General features: G+C 44.1%; 1 protein-coding gene across 1 annotated transcript in view; it reads left to right on the top strand.

Moving 5' to 3' along the window:
* The first annotated feature begins 5,698 nt into the window (after nt 1–5,698).
* mpped2 (metallophosphoesterase domain containing 2b) overlaps nt 5,699–17,393 on the top strand; it is a 28,345-nt gene continuing 16,650 nt past the window's right edge. Inside the window, exons 1-4 of the mRNA XM_084168350.1 lie at nt 5,699–5,958; nt 6,913–7,172; nt 8,516–8,697; nt 11,234–11,459. Of these exons, the coding sequence (XP_084024476.1) occupies nt 6,991–7,172; nt 8,516–8,697; nt 11,234–11,459 (590 nt within the window). The 5' untranslated portion in view covers nt 5,699–5,958; nt 6,913–6,990. The remainder of the gene's footprint in view (nt 5,959–6,912; nt 7,173–8,515; nt 8,698–11,233; nt 11,460–17,393) is intronic.

Below are 17,393 nucleotides of genomic sequence, written 5' to 3'. Positions count from 1 at the left end.
AAAATAAGTAAGTAGGAAAACCTGCAAAATCGGCAGTGTATCAAATACTTGTTCTCCCCACTGTATGATATCATTTTACATTTTAGTCATTTAGCAGACGCTCTTATCCAGAGCGACTTACAGTTAGTGAGTGCATACATATTCATACTGGCCCCCCGTGGGAAACGAACCCACAACCCTGGCGTTGCAAGCGCCATGCTCTACCAACTGAGCTACAGGGGACTACCATGTGTGTATGCACAGACGTCAATTCAACATCTATTCCATGTGGGTTCAACGTAATTTCATTGAAATTATGTGGAAACAAGGTTGATTCAACCAGTGTGTGACCAGTGGGTGCTGTGGTACTTTCACTAGACCCAACAGACTATTGCCTCAGAAGCACTCAGATCCCACTGCAAGCTACGCTGTGTGCTCTCTAGAGAGCTTTTGTATATATGTAAATGCTTTCAGCTTAATCCATCTTTAAAAAACATCCCTTTCTCAGTTCCCATTATCTGGCCATTTAATCGTATACAGTGGGGAAAAAAAGTATTTAGTCAGCCACCAATTGTGCAAGTTCTCCCACTTAAGAAGATGAGAGAGACCTGTAATTTTCATCATAGGTACATGTCAACTATGACAGACAAAATGAGGAAAAAAAATCCAGAAAATCACATTGTAGGATTTTTAATGAATTTATTTGCAAATTATGGTGGAAAATAAGTATTTGGTCAATAACAAAAGTTTCTCAATACTTTGTTATATACCCTTTGTTGGCAATGACACAGGTCAAACGTTTTCTGTAAGTCTTCACAAGGTTTTCACACACTGTTGCTGGTATTTTGGCCCATTCCTCCATGCAGATCTCCTCTAGAGCAGTGATGTTTTGGGGCTGTCGCTGGGCAACACGGACTTTCAACTCCCTCCAAAGATTTTCTATGGGGTTGAGATCTGGAGACTGGCTAGGCCACTCCAGGACCTTGAAATGCTTCTTACGAAGCCACTCCTTCGTTGCCCGGGCGGTGTGTTTGGGATCATTGTCATGCTGAAAGACCCAGCCACATTTCCTCTTCAATGCCCTTGCTGATGGAAGGAGGTTTTCACTCAAAATCTCACAATACATGGCCCCATTCATTCTTTCCTTTACACGGATCAGTCGTCCTGGTCCCTTTGCAGAAAAACAGCCCCAAAGCATGATGTTTCCACCCCCATGCTTCACAGTAGGTATGGTGTTCTTTGGATGCAACTCAGCATTCTTTGTCCTCCAAACACGACGAGTTGAGTTTTTACCAAAAAGTTATATTTTGGTTTCATCTGACCATATGACATTCTCCCAATCCTCTTCTGGATCATCCAAATGCACTCTAGCAAACTTCAGACGGGCCTGGACATGTACTGGCTTAAGCAGGGGGACACGTCTGGCACTGCAAGATTTGAGTCCCTGGCGGCGTAGTGTGTTACTGATGGTAGGCTTTGTTACTTTGGTCTCAGCTCTCTGCAGGTCATTCACTAGGTCCCCCCGTGTGGTTCTGGGATTTTTGCTCATCGTTCTTGTGATCATTTTGACCCCACAGGGTGAGATCTTGCGTGGAGCCCCAGATCGAGGGAGATTATCAGTGGTCTTGTATGTCTTCCATTTCCTAATAATTGCTCCCACAGTTGATTTATTCAAACCAAGCTGCTTACCTATTGCAGATTCAGTCTTCCCAGCCTGGTGCAGGTCTACAATTTTGTTTCTGGTGTCCTTTGACAGCTCTTTGGTCTTGGCCATAGTGGAGTTTGGAGTGTGACTGTTTGAGGTTGTGGACAGGTGTCTTTTATACTGATAACAAGTTCAAACAGGTGCCATTAATACAGGTAACGAGTGGAGGACAGAGGAGCCTCTTAAAGAAGAAGTTACAGGTCTGTGAGAGCCAGAAATCTTGCTTGTTTGTAGGTGACCAAATACTTATTTTCCACCATAATTTGCAAATAAATTCATTAAAAATCCTACAATGTGATTTTCTGGATTTTTTTCTTCTCAATTTGTCTGTCATAGTTGACGTGTACCTATGATGAAAATTACAGGCCTCTCTCATCTTTTTAAGTGGGAGAACTTGCACAATTGGTGGCTGACTAAATACTTTTTTCCCCACTGTACATATTCCATGTATTTCATAATTTCCTTAAAAAATACATTCAACTTATTTTAACTTGCTTTGAATGTGTAGCACCCTCTAATTTGAATAGAATTCAATCAGATTAAAATGATTAACGTCCAGGCAGCGTCAGTTCATTGATACCGGTATGTACAACGTCAATCATGATGGGACCAAATTAATTGTTTATTATTCCAAAAGTAAATATTTAATTAATGCTCTTTCCAGAGAGGAGCATGTGTATTTATAGTAGGACAGTGAGTGGGCTATCTGGAAATACTGTGCATTCACTCACAGTGACGCATACTGCATCCACAAACCTTTGTTCAACCATCGACCCTCCTCTGTGACCTTCACCACAATTGGTACATGTCGGCTCACACTGTACAACAAACTGCCAATTCCACTGTCTATGACAGAACCTTCTGCCTTAACCTTCCACCTAAACGGACAGCCATATACATCACAAAGACAAATAATGACCAAATCTCTCATGAAAGGCCTTTTTCTTCTTCCCTTCTATGGGTAAATTGAGGCCATGCACTTCTAACCTTCTACCTTTGATAAACATCCCCTGACAACACTGATGGTAAATGGAAGGGGAAATAATTGAATCAGGATGGAGAGAGACATGGGGCAAACGAAGACAGGCGATCAGAGGAGGTTGAGTCCTAAATGACATCTTCACAGAAATATATCACCTGGCCTCCTTATCAACACCACCAAGTAATCGCTTGTTCAAGACCCCCACACCAAATCCCCTTTACAAATCAGAAAGAGAGAGCATACAGGTTTGTAATGCACAGCAAAGGGACAAGGTGAGGCGAGGCCAGGGAGCCACAGTGGTTGGATCAATACTTAATTTAGCCACCCAGGTTTAGTCTCTCAGTCCTTTATCACATTCATCATCAGCTGTATCAAACAAAAGAAACAGCTTTCTGTAAAAAAAACTACCAAACAAGGACTTTCATTTTCTCAGGAGGTCACACACAGGGATTAAAGATGCTGAGGTGTCCGTGCAAGCTCTCTCTCTCACACACACATACACACACACCGCAAAGGTGGTTAGAAGAAAGGTCATTCGTAACCAGAGGCATCATGTCCATAGGGGCACAGGGGCACATTCCCCCTCATATTAGCCCTGTTTTAAAAAATTATGATATGTTTACATTCTTTCACTGTAATACTACTAGCCCCCTAGCAAATTTTATGAAGTTGGCTTTAGCTAGCCCAGATAGGTTCCCAATCTCCCAACCTTATAACTAGCTACCAAGAAGCCATTTCAGGCTATCAAGTTAGAGTAGCTAGCCTGTCTAACTATCTTAGCTGGCATGCCTGCTGGCAAGGTTGGCAAGTAACAACTATACAGTGAGGGAAAAAAGTATTTGATCCCCTGCTGATTTTGTACATTTGCCCACTGACAAATAAATGATCAGTCTATCATTTTAACGGTAGGTTTATTTGAACAGTGTGCCCCCTCAGATTTTTGGGGCTCATGAAGTCCCTGTTCGTAGACAATTTCTACTAGTACAAGCATGCAAGAATTGTGAGAGTCCCTAGCAAGAGTAAATGTGTACCATTTCAGTGAAAAGTAATGGGACAAGGAATACTGTTTTATGGACAATGATTTGGTGGGGGGAATGTGTCAGCATTCCTTGATGTCTATTTTAAATCAAAAGCCCCATTCACTCAGACTTTGTTTTACTGGATAGAAACAAAGCTGACATGGGAAACAAGGCTGGCGCCCCCTTAGAAAGTATATGTCTTTGAACAAATATAAAATGACACATAGTGTGCCACAGGGTGATTACTAATTTCACATGTGCTAAATTGGTAACAGGATATATATACTGTTTATATTGGTGAGGTTCCTTGATCAGGTAAGTAAATATATAGTCATGGTTTGAAATGACAAACTCTGCTCAGGCAAAGTCTCTAGAGACCCATGACATTGGAGTCAATTGTTTAATTTGGTGTATTGTCTTGTCTTTTCACAACAATGCCATTTCTCTGAGTGATGCTAGCTTGTCTTTTCCTGCATCCTCCTCTGAAGGTGGGGTTGTATATGATGCTACTGTATTGGACTGTCCTCTTTAATTATTGAACAAGTCAAAATTGACAAACACGTTTTTGACTTAGGGGTCAAAGGTGATTGTGAGGTCACAAAGGCCAAAGAAAAAGCATGGCTGCCTCCCTCCTAAGATGTGACATCATTCCCAAAGTAGGAGTAATTGCCGCAAAGAAACTAGAATGTCTGACCATTTGTCAATAGTAAACCAATATCCACAGGCTGTTTTTAGCAAAGTGACACAGCTAGAAACACGAGTACATAAACTGCCATCTATTTGATCCTTGGGATTTTCACAACTGAAGTGGGGTGGACAATGGAGGAGTGCACATGTGGCTGGCAGAGAAATGGGCAGTTTGTTGGTGCGTGCTTGTGTGTGTGTGTGGTGGGGGTGGGTGGGGGGGTATTTGTATCTCCTTCCATTGATTATCTCAGCTGCTGAATCAGTCAATACGGCTCCAGAGGGTGGGCTCAACCCAAGCTGCTGCATTCACTGGGACCTGCCAGGGCTTTCCTTAACCCACAGACCACTGCTGCTTGAAAGAGCCACACTGCAATCTGTGAGCAGCAAGCCTATTGATTTCTCTACCTAGCATTATGGATATGTTCACTTAATTATTATTTTTGAGGTCGACTGAGGGTCATCTATTCCCATACAGGAGACTGTACTGTCACTGATGTAGATAGCTTAGAATAAATATAACGTGGAGTAGAATTGTAAGCAACATGGTCTCAAGGCTAAGAGTGGCTTTTCTGCTTCTGTTTAATAGCAGGTTTTGTTCCTTTATTTTCTAGATTACTATACTGTCCATTTTCAGGAGCATTTTCCGCCATCAACAGATTCAACTGAGCCATGCAACCCCTCAGCGAAACCACAAATTAGTCAAAAGAGCATTGACGGTGGCATACCATCACTTGACATGGACAGACGGCGTGAAATACTCACCAGTGTGGTTGCCATGGAACTGAAGCCCTTCAGCCTATCCTCACACACTAAGATAACAGTTACAGAGGGAGAAATGGAGAGACATGATATGAGGGCTTAGAGAAATACCCATCCTTATGCACACTGCATGATTCACACAAACTCACAATGTCACACACAAACCGTCACACATACACCTACATCGAAAAGCAGCAGATATTGTTATCTATGAAGTGGTGAAGTGTGAATCGAAAGTACGGTCAAACGGAAATACATTTAAAAACTTGTAAGAACAAGGGAAGGTAACTTTTTCCTCTACAATAAGTTACAACTAAATGAAATTATCCTAACTATGAGGTAATTGCATGGAGTCAAAGGTAGTCTATGGCTATGTGAGCCCAATTGTAGGCTATCCAAAAATATAAATGGTTAAAAAATAGCTTGCTTTTAATCCTATTTACAATTGTACTAACAGTGGTCCTGGTGCAGTCCCCTCCTTGGCTCTGCGCTTCTGTAGCCTACTGTGTGCTCTCTGACCCCGGTGGCAGTCCTTTCGCAGACTCGCACCCCCCTTCTCTTCTCACATCGAGGCTCCTATCTCGCTCGTTGCCTTTCTGTCGCATTTCCTCAAGAGCCAACCGAGGGTCTCCCAGGGTCGAAGGTTCTGCCCTGCTAGCCACGACCTCCACCTCTCAAGACCTCTAAATTGTCTGCGTTATCTATGGGACCGCTTTTTTGACAACATAGAGAGAGAGCTAACCCTGAACACGTATCGGCCGGAGGAACGGAACTCGCCACCCGTTTGGCAAGAAAATCGCTGGGAAAAAATAACGAGGCACAAAGCGGTGGGTTAGAGGTGGTTTGTCATTTACGAGGCATTCGGATACAGAGGTTTCTGCAGAGGCTGTAAATGTTGCTATTCGTAATATTGTAGATGCGAGAGCTTGGTTTATGTTCGTATTTTGTTCTGTAATGCAGGATAGGCCTACTATAAATGAGGAAAAACACGATCTTGTAGTATCGGGTGTAAGAGGTTCAATTTGGTCTCTTCTGTCTCTTTAGGCTGATTGGTAGAAATTGTGTGTATATATTTAAAAATCCCCTCTTCCAAATGTTGCAGTGTGAAGCCAAAATATGTTTTTATGTAAATTATCCTCTTATAGTTCAGTTTGTAGATAATCAGCTTGTTACAGTTGACTTGTAGTAAATGTGTGTCTACACTCTGTACCTCTGCTAACCTGCTAATGTTAAATTCGTCTGGGTAGTTTTATGTTTTCATTTTCACTTTCCATTGTCTTGAACGAAAGTGGTGTGGTCAAACTTCACTATTATGTCATCTGGCCAATACAGCATCTACACATCGTTTGGTTACATTGTATCAATTCACTCAGTACTATTACATTTGTAAAAATAAAATAAAAATAGGCCTGGGTTATTTCAAGCCTTTTGATTGGAACACAATACATACAGCAGTTGTTTGATATGATATATTTTTTACAAACGTTACAGCATTGTTAAAGGTTTAATGTCCAAGCTTATTTTGTATCCTATCTACTGGATGTCAAATCTATTAGCACTTAATAAGACATTAGCAAGAAATATGGAAGTATATGGCCTCTTCTGATATTAGTGGTTGAATAATTGGTAAAATTCTGGACGTATTCTTGATGTTGTTTTTGAACAACACAAGTGGTTCACTTAAAGCTGTCATTTACAGCAACATATTATTTTTAATCATTCTGCTGCACAATTACTGTATTTTGACGTGTGCTCCTCTCTTTTTGTTTGCGGTGGTACAGATTGTGGCCAGTTGTCCAGAGGGCCGGTGGGTCAGAGTTAGTGAACGGGGCTGTTCTGAATGATGCCTGCTCCCTAAAATGGTTCTGGATCCTGGTAAACTAACTGCCCATGTCCCAAGCAGCAGAGCCATGGCTCACAGAACCCCCCCCTCTCAGGGCAAGGTGACCATCACTGTTGACGAGTATAGCTCCAACCCCACACAGGCCTTCACCCACTACAACATCAACCAGAGCCGCTTCCAACCACCCCATGTCCACATGTGAGTATCTATCTATCCACAGACCTGCACTGTATCTATATCCCGTTCATCTGAAGGACCATTACAGTGCACAGAGGATTGATTGATTGATGAATGGGTTCAAACAAAATGGTAAATATATGGACATCTGGCCTCATAACATCCACCACCATACCTTCTGTGTGCTCTATTCTCACCACACAATAGCTTGTCTTGAATAGATGGAGTATGACTTAAACATGTTTGGTTATCCTCAGTGCCCCGTCAAATAACCAACAGTGTGTGAGGTTAAAGTGTGTGAAGCAGAGGCCACCTTTCATGTTATGAACTTAACGGAGGTCAGAGGTGAGGTGGGTTTATAAGCTATTTAACAATGCTCCTTTGACCTCCGGGTCACAGCTCAATTCTAAGTAACTTCCCTATTGACTTCTAATCATTAGGATGTAATGAGTGTTGCTGTGGATGGGATGGGTGGGCCTTGGGTGGTCAGAGGGGGAGGCAGGTGGCTGACTGACTGACACACAAAACTAGCTTTTCCAGCAGAGACAAAACAAAGGTGTAAGGCAGATGTCGTCTTTATAGAAGTCAGGATTTCTGTTAACCAGTGTTTTTCACATAGTCTACGATTAACCGTTTTTTAAATAGTGGTCTTTAAATCACATCTGCGCTCTCTTTGTCTGTTTGTCTTAGACCATGGACAGATGTCTCAGTAGAACAGCAAGGTGGACCTTGTTGTATCAGTTTAATTGTTTATTGAAGCTATCTGCCACTGCTATAGTAATCAAATTGGATGGAGAATTTTAGAACAGGACAGTGTAGAGTGTAATTAACAGAAGAAACCGAAGTCAACAGTGATAGAGATATAGGTACGGTAATTCATTAATATCTGATGGACACATGGCAGGAGTAGGGAATAATGAATAACCTCCTGGATTTTGTGATGATTTGCATTAAATCACCTTAGGCGACTCACTCAAACTGGCAGCCTAATCTATAATTTGCCAGCATGATTCCATGCATCGCAGCTGGGCAGCTGGCCTGCCCTGGCAGCCAAAAATCCCACGTGAGCTCACAATCACAGCCTGGCTCCCTCAGTCTGGCAACTCCTCCAAGGGCTCCCAACGATGAGGCAACTGTGAGACTGTATGAGGGACCTGCACTAGCTTAAAGGTTGGATGGCCAATTCCAGTTTGGTCTTCCATAGACATCTTTAGAGAAGGCTGTTTTGTTTGTTATATTATGTTCTATTGGAGGTTGCTACATGTGACTCATTGACAACCTAGGTTACATTTTCAAATGGAGGGCTGCTTTAATAATTTGACACAAACTCATACTCTGATTCTGCTGTCCGTCTTCGATGACAGGGTGGAACCCATTCCCTATGACGCCCCTAAACCCTCCGGTCACACACGTTTCGTCTGCATGTCGGACACACACTCCAGGACCGATGGGATCCAGATGCCATACGGGGATGTCCTGCTCCATACTGGGGACTTCACTGAACTTGGCCTACCCTCTGAGGTCAAGAAATTCAACGACTGGCTAGGTAAAGAGAATAACACACACTGCCGTTTTTTGCTCTCAACCCTCAGCATCAGGGCCGTTCTACCGCCCTAGGCCAGACCAAAAATCATGTTGAAAAGACGTGTAAAATACATATTTTCCAGACGTTATATTTAAGTTCTGAATGAAAGGTTAAAAGACGTATTTTCCGTACGTTTAAAATACATATTTTCCAGGACGTTGAAAGGGGTATTTTCCGGACATTGAAAAATACGTATTTTCCGGATGTTGAAATCCGGTTCATTTTCGGTTCTGAATTAAAGTTGAAAATATGTAATTTATAGATGTCTATGTTTGGGCCAAATCAAGGCTGGTCCAGACCGGACAAAATCTGAACCAAACATAGACGTCTATGATTGGTTCAGATTTGGTCCGGACCAAAAATCAATGTCCATGGACGTTGAAATTAAGACGGGTATAGACCGCACCAAATCTGAACCAAAAAAAGACGTCCAAATAGCATCAGTGTCAGTCCGTGCTTACTGAGGTGTAGCCTACAGTGTTGCCTGAAATTTAATTGTATGAATGCCCATCTATGTGTTAAGCCTACCGTTTGTATAACACCCTAAAAAAGATGTCCGGACAGGACCAAAAAAAGACATCCAAAAGACGTTGGCTCGTGCTTACTGGGGTGTACCCTACCATGTCAGCTGCAATGGTAGGCCCACCAGGCTGTTGCATTGGCTTTATTAGTCCTGGTTCCTGTGACTAATCAATTTGACTACTTAAGCTCTGAATATCAGCTACCCAACTTTATCAGGAGTTATTGTGAGCCTGTTTGCGATATGTTTACATAGCGGCAAATGCAGAAGTATTTTCATTATCGCTATGATCAGCTTGTCAAAAAATTTACGGATACAAACTTGAAGTCACTGATCATGACAATGGGGTGAAACTCCTGGACAACAGTTGTGATTGTCCATTCCATATTATCCATTTGACTTTGACCTGTCCTGTTTTTAGGATATGTTGTTTGTTAACATGACAGCACATTATTTATTTGATTGGGCGCCATTTAGATTAGGCTATTTGATTGGAGAAACCTGCATGATGTAAAAAGTGTCTGTTTCATTACATTGTCATACATTTTATCTCCAGCCTGTAGGCTACAGAATAGTTCACATACTCTTTCTACCATATCCTATATCTATGCATAGTCACTTTACCCCAACCTACATGTACAAACTACCTCGACTAACCTGTACCCCTGCACAATGACTCGGTACCCCATGTATATAGCCTCGTTATTGTTCAGTAATTTTTTACTTTAGTCTATTTAGTAAATATTTTCAAACTCTATTTCTTGAACTGCATTGTTGGTTAAGGGCTTGTAAGTAAGCATTTCACGGTAAGGTCTACACTTGTTGTATTCGGCGCATGTGACACATTTGATTTTATATCTGCTACATGATTTATGTTAGATCATTTTTTTGACGGAATGTGGGGGAGCGCCGCAGCGATGCGTCTCTCCGACACCACCCTGGAGAGGCGTGTGAGAATGGACAAGCAAAATATTTTGCGCCCCTGCCTTTGACAAAGTAGGCACTGTTTATCACAGGGCTGCATCAGTGCTCACCTTAAAATCCCATTTTGCCACTGGTTGAGATACATTGTCATTGTTTTTGGGCAGAATGATGTGAGGTTTTATGTGTTGTTGTTGGCAGTCTTGGTCAGTTTAGCTCAGAAAATGTCTCTCGCCAATCTGCCGCCAGAGGCCTAATCCTGCCTAATGAGCGTGCCGGCCGTGCTCAGCATACTGTACAGTAACCTCTATCTTGGCTAAAAAGCTTTTTTGCTGTAAGTTACTATACCAACAGTGTTTGGTGTAATTTGGACTTCCTTATTTAAGCAAAAACTATTCTCCTCATAAAAATGTCTGCTTTGACATTATTTAATATTTACTACTGTTAATTAATCATTTGAGATTAAGAACCCACGGAAAGGAAGAAGTAACTTTTCTTGAAGGCCACACATTAAAACACTGCCATCCTCCTTAGTTTCAAATAGATTTTAGCCTACAGCCGAGAGAAAATGGAGTTGAGCTTTCAATTTGAGCCCTATACAGAACTGCTGCGGTAATAGAAGAGGTAACCAGGACAAAGGACCTCTCTCTCCAAGAAAGTAAAAAGGTCAAATGAAAAATTGAAAAATTCCCCTTTGTTGACTGAGATGTGCGTTGGCAGGGTAACTAAGGTCTTCATCTGCAGTTATTGCTCTTTTGTAAGAGGGGAGAACAGTTCACAGTGGTCTGAGGAGGTCAAGAAGCCTTCATCTTTTCATTTGTGGCGCTTTACTTTCATGGACCATTCCCTTAACCTCTCAAAGACAACTTTCTATTCCAGTGAATGAATATTGATTCACCAACTGGGGTAGTGGTATCCCCAGAAACCCTGCTACTGGCCAAAGCTATGTAGTGTTAATATTGTCTACATGTTACTTGCCTTACGTTGAACAACAGTAACAGAAAGCTATCTATCCCATCCATATTCAACATTTCTTCCCTGCTGTCTCTCCTGCAGGGAGTCTACCTTATGAATTCAAGGTGGTGATTGCAGGAAACCATGAACTGACGTTTGACAAGGACTTCATGGCTGAGTTGGTCAAGCAGGATTACTATCGCTTTCCCTCCGTCTCCAAGCTGAGAACTGAGGACTTTGATGATGTTCAGGCCCTCCTCTCAAACTGTACTTACCTGCAGGACTCTGAGGTCACAGTCAAGGGATTCCGCATATACGGGGCACCATGGTAAGTTGCTCTCTTGTCTTAGGATAAGTATCATGACTTATTTACATGGAGTCGATAGTGTTACGCTTCAGTGACTATAGAGGCTAATCGCTGAGTGATAGACCTTTGCATAATATGGCCTCAGTGACACTGTACCTGAGTTTGCCAGGGTTGCTCACATATGCTTTACGTACAGTAGATGTCATGACACTATTTGTGTGGCCACTCTCTTTGCTTTCTTATTAAGTCCCTGAATGAGTCTAGTTGAGTTTTTGTTAGTAGTGTGTCTCTATGGTGGATATGAAACAGTACAGACCTAGCCCATACTATTCACTGCTTCTAACTTCTAAATTCCTTATTGCTCTCTTCCATTTCCATTCCTCATTGAGGGCATTGCCTTGTGTTGTCCTGAATCCTGACAGGGACTCCATGTCTTTGATTAGACACACAGTGCCTGAGAGAGAGACGTCTGTGGTTAGTTGGGTGTGGGTCAGTCCCGGCCATGTCCTCTCCTCCTGTGCTAGACTTGGGACATGTCCTGGCACGCTACAGGCTGCCGTGGAGACAGACATGTACTTACAGTGTACTCGGCTCCAGACTGTTATGTCATCACACACCCATATCGTCAGCCAGCCACACCGCTGTGTCTGAGGCCCTGTTAACCCTTCACCCACTGCTTCTCTAGTTTCCCTCCGTACTACTGGGTCAGTGAGGGGACGACTGCTGAATGACTGATCTCTGATTGGATTAGGAAGTCAGACTGAGGTGTTTCCTAGAGATTGTCAAGAGAAGAGCGTTTCGCTGTAGGCCTATCGCATGATGCTTTGATAAGTTTTAGAATGCTGTGTCTGCTACATAGTTTCTATATTTATTCTTGTGAGACACTTTTTCAAAAGGGGATATTGACCTTTTAAGAGGGTATGTATAGAGCTAACCGAATGTAATCTCCATCCCTAGTATTGCTTTAGTATTCTCCCCAGTAGGATGGACAGGGACTGGCAGGCTGGCTAGCTGTACCGAGGCCCTGACTAGAGATAGTCGAGGCCAGAGCAGTGGAATCAGGCCATGGTGTGTCAGTCTGACTGACCCCCGTCTGGCCTCCACAACTCCCTGCTGGCTGACACACACACACACACACACACACACACACACACACCAACCTCCTTTCACAGGCCCTCTCTCTCCTCCAATCCCAGATCTAATAATGTTCTGTGAACCACACTGTGAACCACACCCATCTGCCCGTGTTGTTCTTCATCAGTCGCTGGACGTGTGGTCTGGGAGAGAGAGAGGGGTCAGGGGGCTTTTGTCTCCTCAAGTCCCAGCTGAATAGGTATGACTACCCTGACAATGACAGTCTGACCGGGTGTAACGTTATGATGATGATGACAGTGAGATCATTGGTATTTTAGGTCTTCATACCTTAACCTGGCTCAGTCACTATTATATTATATTTGCGTCCTGAGCCCAACTCATTCTCAGGGGTTAACCCTCCCGTCTTGAGGAGGGAACTCTTCTACCATGATTTAATCATATATTTGCCACTTCAAAGACGCTGGATCTCCTGGTGATAATGGAATGTTTCTCACATTGCAGGCAGAGAGGGAAGCGCAACAATGAGGGCAGAAACATGGCGTTTCAGTCACAGAGTAGTGCTGAATCAAGTGATTATCTTGGCAGGGGAGAGAACCAACCACCAAGATGCATGATGGGAGGTCTGAGGAGGTGTGTGGTAGAGCTCTGGGGTCGTCGTTACCGGGGCGATTTTCCAGATCTCTGAGCCTCTCCTGCAGGAAGTGGCCTTTGTTCTGACACATCCTGGTTCTTTTGTTGGAGCGTATGGATCAAACCCTGGGCCTGACCCCCGCGCCCCCTTTAGGGACAGCACTCCCAGCAGGCCACGGTAACCCTTGTCACCTCAGAGTCTAGTGATCAGAGGTCATTTCTACCGCCCACAAAGAGATCAGCCAGGCTTGACACACACTGCAGGCCTGGTCTGAGTCAAGACTGACTGACACCGTCTGAATGAATCGTTTTTGGGGGGTGATTGTCAAAGCCAGAAGTTCAAGACCTTGGCTTCTAGATACTTCTGATAGCATTGCAACAGACTTTAGCCAGATAGCATGTCTGTCTGCAGAATTAAGCCTCAAATTTACATGTAATGTTCCGTATCTCCTAGTAGAATTGAATAGCTAATACCTCATCCTTTCATGGCAGATATACAGTACCATGAGCACACCTAGTAGCCATCTCAAATCAAATGTTATGTCACATGCTTCGTAAACAACAAGTGTAGACTAACAGTGAAATGCTTTCTTGCGGGCCCTTGCCAACAATGGAGAGAAATTTAAATTAAATAAAAACACGAGGAATAAATACACAGTGAGTAACGATAACTTGGCTATATACACAGGGTACCAGTACCAAGTCGATGTGCAGGGGTACGAGGTAATTGAGGTAGAATGGGTGTAGTTTCCACGACTAGCTCCTTTGTCTTGCTGACGTTGACGGAGAGGTTGTTGTCCTGGCACCATACTGCCAGGTCTCTGACCTCCTCCCTATAGGCTGCCTCGTCGTCTGTGATCAGTCCTACCACCGTTGTGTCATCAGCGAACTTGATGATGGTGTTGGTCGTGGGTGAACAGGGAGTACAGGAGGGGACTAAGCACGCACCCCTAAGGGACCCCCTGTGTTGAGGGTCAGCATGGCGGATGTGTTGTTGCCTACCCTCGGCCCATCAGCATGTCCAGGATCCAGTTGCAGAGGGAGGGGTTCAGTCACAGGGTCCTGAGCTTAGTGATGAGCTTGGAGGGCACTATGGTGTTGAACGCTGAGCTGTAGTCAATGAACAGCATTCTCACATAAGTGTTCCATCTATGTGTGTGTCAGTGTGACAGAGGTTAGCTCAGGGCAGGGGGAGGAGTTATACTATAGACAGCATGGTTAGCTCAGAGCAGGGGGAGGTGTTATACTATAGACAACATGGTTAGCTCAGAGAAGGGGGAGGTGTTATACTATAGACAGCATGGTTAGCTCAGAGCTGGGGGAGGTGTTATACTATAGACAGCATGGTTAGCTCAGAGCAGGGGGAGGTGTTATACTATAGACAGCATGGTTAGCTCAGAGCAGGGGGAGGTGTTATACTATAGACAGCATGGTTAGCTCAGAGCAGGGGGAGGTGTTATACTATAGACAGCATGGTTAGCTCAGAGCAGGGGGAGGTGTTATACTATAGGCAGCATGGTTAGCTCAGAGCAGGGGGAGGTGTTATACTATAGACAGCATGGTTAGCTCAGAGCAGGGGGAGGTGTTATACTATAGACAGCATGGTTAGCTCAGAGCAGGGGAAGGTGTTATACTATAGACAGCATGGTTAGCTCAGAGCAGGGGGAGGTGTTATACTATAGACAGCATGGTTAGCTCAGAGCAGGGGAAGGTGTTATACTATAGACAGCATGGTTAGCTCAGAGCAGGGGAAGGTGTTATACTATAGACAGCATGGTTAGCTCAGAGCAGGGGGAGGTGTTATACTATAGACAGCATGGTTAGCTCAGAGCAGGGGAAGGTGTTATACTATAGACAGCATGGTGGCAGTCTGAGTCTGGTTTTAGAAAATCAAAGAGTTCCTCTAATCCTCTTATGGTGGCGGACAAACACTGGTCATGTGACCTTTTGGGTTTACATTGGATGAGAACCCGCCAGGCAGACCCACAAAGAAAGTGTGACTCTCTGTTGCCATGGAAACCATAGCACAGTCGTCTCTGTGTGTGTGTGTGTGTGTGTGTGTGTGTGTGTGTGTCAGTGAGGACAGCATAGCTCTGATCCTGCATTTCCACCAGTCTCTCTCATGGACACCCATGCTGGGCTGATAATGTACTTTATTGACTGGTAGACTGGCCATGGTCTCACTGTCATGTGCGGCTTTGATTTTCTGTCTGTCTGTTTGTGTAGCAGATAGATGGGAATGGAAAGCTGCCTGACTAATCGCCAACAATGTGAGAGCTTAGCCTCAAATAAACCGCCTGTTTATGGAAATAAATAAGGCCATTTCTGACTCTGAAATGAGGTTCTAACTCCCTAGGTAAGGGCTCCAGTTTCAGCATTACTTGGTGGAAATTCCTACTATCGCTCAATGTGTGAAAACCCTCCGTCTCGTCACAACAACTTGGGACTGATCTCAAGTCAGAGGTAGAATCCCAAATCACTCCCTGCCACTCGGCCCTCCATTTGCACGTTTACGCGCACTTCGACCATATGCACTAGTGTCCCAAAGCTGAGGGTAGGGGCTAATTAGACCCTTGAATAGCCGCTTCAGAGCGAAGTTCTTTCCCGACACGCACCGCGATATGTTTGGAGTTTGCGCAAATTGATACAAAGGAATGGAGAGGCGTGCCTAATTATAAACTCAGCAAAAAAAGAAACGTCCCTTTTTCAGGACCCTGTCTTTCAAAGATAATTCGTACAAATCCAAATAACTTCACAGATCTTCATTGTAAAGGGTTTAAACACTGTTTCCCATGATTGTTCAATGAACCATAAACAATTAATGAACATGCACCTGTGGAACGGTCGTTAAGACACTAACAGCTTACAGACGGTAGGCAATTAAGGTCACAGTTATGAAAACTTAGGACACTAAAGAGGCCTTTCTACTGACTGAAAAACACCAAAAGAAAGATGCCCAGGGTCCCTGCTCATCTGCGTGAACGTGCCATAGACATGCTGCAAGGAGGCATTAGGACTGCAGATGTGGCCAGGGCAATAAATTGCAATGTCCGTACTAAGACAGCACTACAGGGAGACAGGACAGACAGCTGATCGTCCTCGCAGTGGCAGACCACGTGTAACAACACCTGCACAGGATCGGTACATCCGAACATCACACCTGAGGGACAGGTACAGGATGGCAACAACAACTGCCCGAGTTACACCAGGAACGCACAATCCCTCCATCAGTGCTCAGACTGTCCGCAATAAACTGAGAGAGGCTGGACTGAGGGCTTTTTAGGCCTGTTGTAAGGCAGGTCCTCACCAGACATCACCGGCAACAACATCGCCTATGGGCACAAACCTACCGTCGCTGGACTAGACAGGACTGGCAAAAAGTGCTCTTCACTGACGAGTCGCGGTTTTGTCTCACCAGGGGTGATGGTCGGATTTGCGTTTAGCGTCGAAGGAATGAGTGTTACACCGAGGCCTGTACTCTGGAGCGGGATCGATTTGGAGGTGGAGGGTCCGTCATGGTCTGGGGCGGTGTGTCACAGCATCATCGGACTGAGCTTGTTGTCATTGCAGGCAATCTCAACACTGCGTTACAGGATAGACATCCTCCTTCCTGCAGGCTAATCCTGACATGACCCTCCAGCGTGACAATTCCACCAGCCATACTGCTCGTTCTGTGCGTGATTTCCTGCAAGACAGGAATGTCAGTGTTCTGCCATGGCCAGCTAAGAGCCCGGATCTCAATCCCATTGAGCATGTCTGAGACCTGTTGGATCGGAGGGTGAGGGCTAGGGCCATTCCCCTCAGAAATGTCCGGGAACTTGCAGGTGCCTTGGTGGAAGAGTGGGGTAACATCTCACAGCAAGAACTGGCAAATCAGGTGCAGTCCATGAGGAGGAGATGCACTGCAGTACTTAATGCAGCTGGTGGCCACACCAGATACTGACTGTTACTGACTGTTACCCCCCCTTTTATTCAGGGACACATTATTACATTTCTGTTAGTCACATGTCTGTGGAACTTGTTCAGTTTATGTCTCAGTTGTTGAATCTTGTTATGTTCATACAAATATTTAAACATGTTAGGTTTGCTGAAAATAAACGCAGTTGACAGAGAGATGACGTTTCTTTCTTTGCTGAGTTTATGTCATGTGCAGTCTGATTTCGAGACTTATCACATGTAACATGAAATACCTCCCAAATGAAATGTTTAACTGTTACTGAGGTTTATATC

Source organism: Coregonus lavaretus (genome assembly GCF_964263955.1).
Source record: "Coregonus lavaretus genome assembly, chromosome: 9".
NCBI classification, from domain to species: domain Eukaryota; kingdom Metazoa; phylum Chordata; class Actinopteri; order Salmoniformes; family Salmonidae; genus Coregonus; species Coregonus lavaretus.
This window is presented reverse-complemented; position numbering and strand designations above follow the sequence as displayed.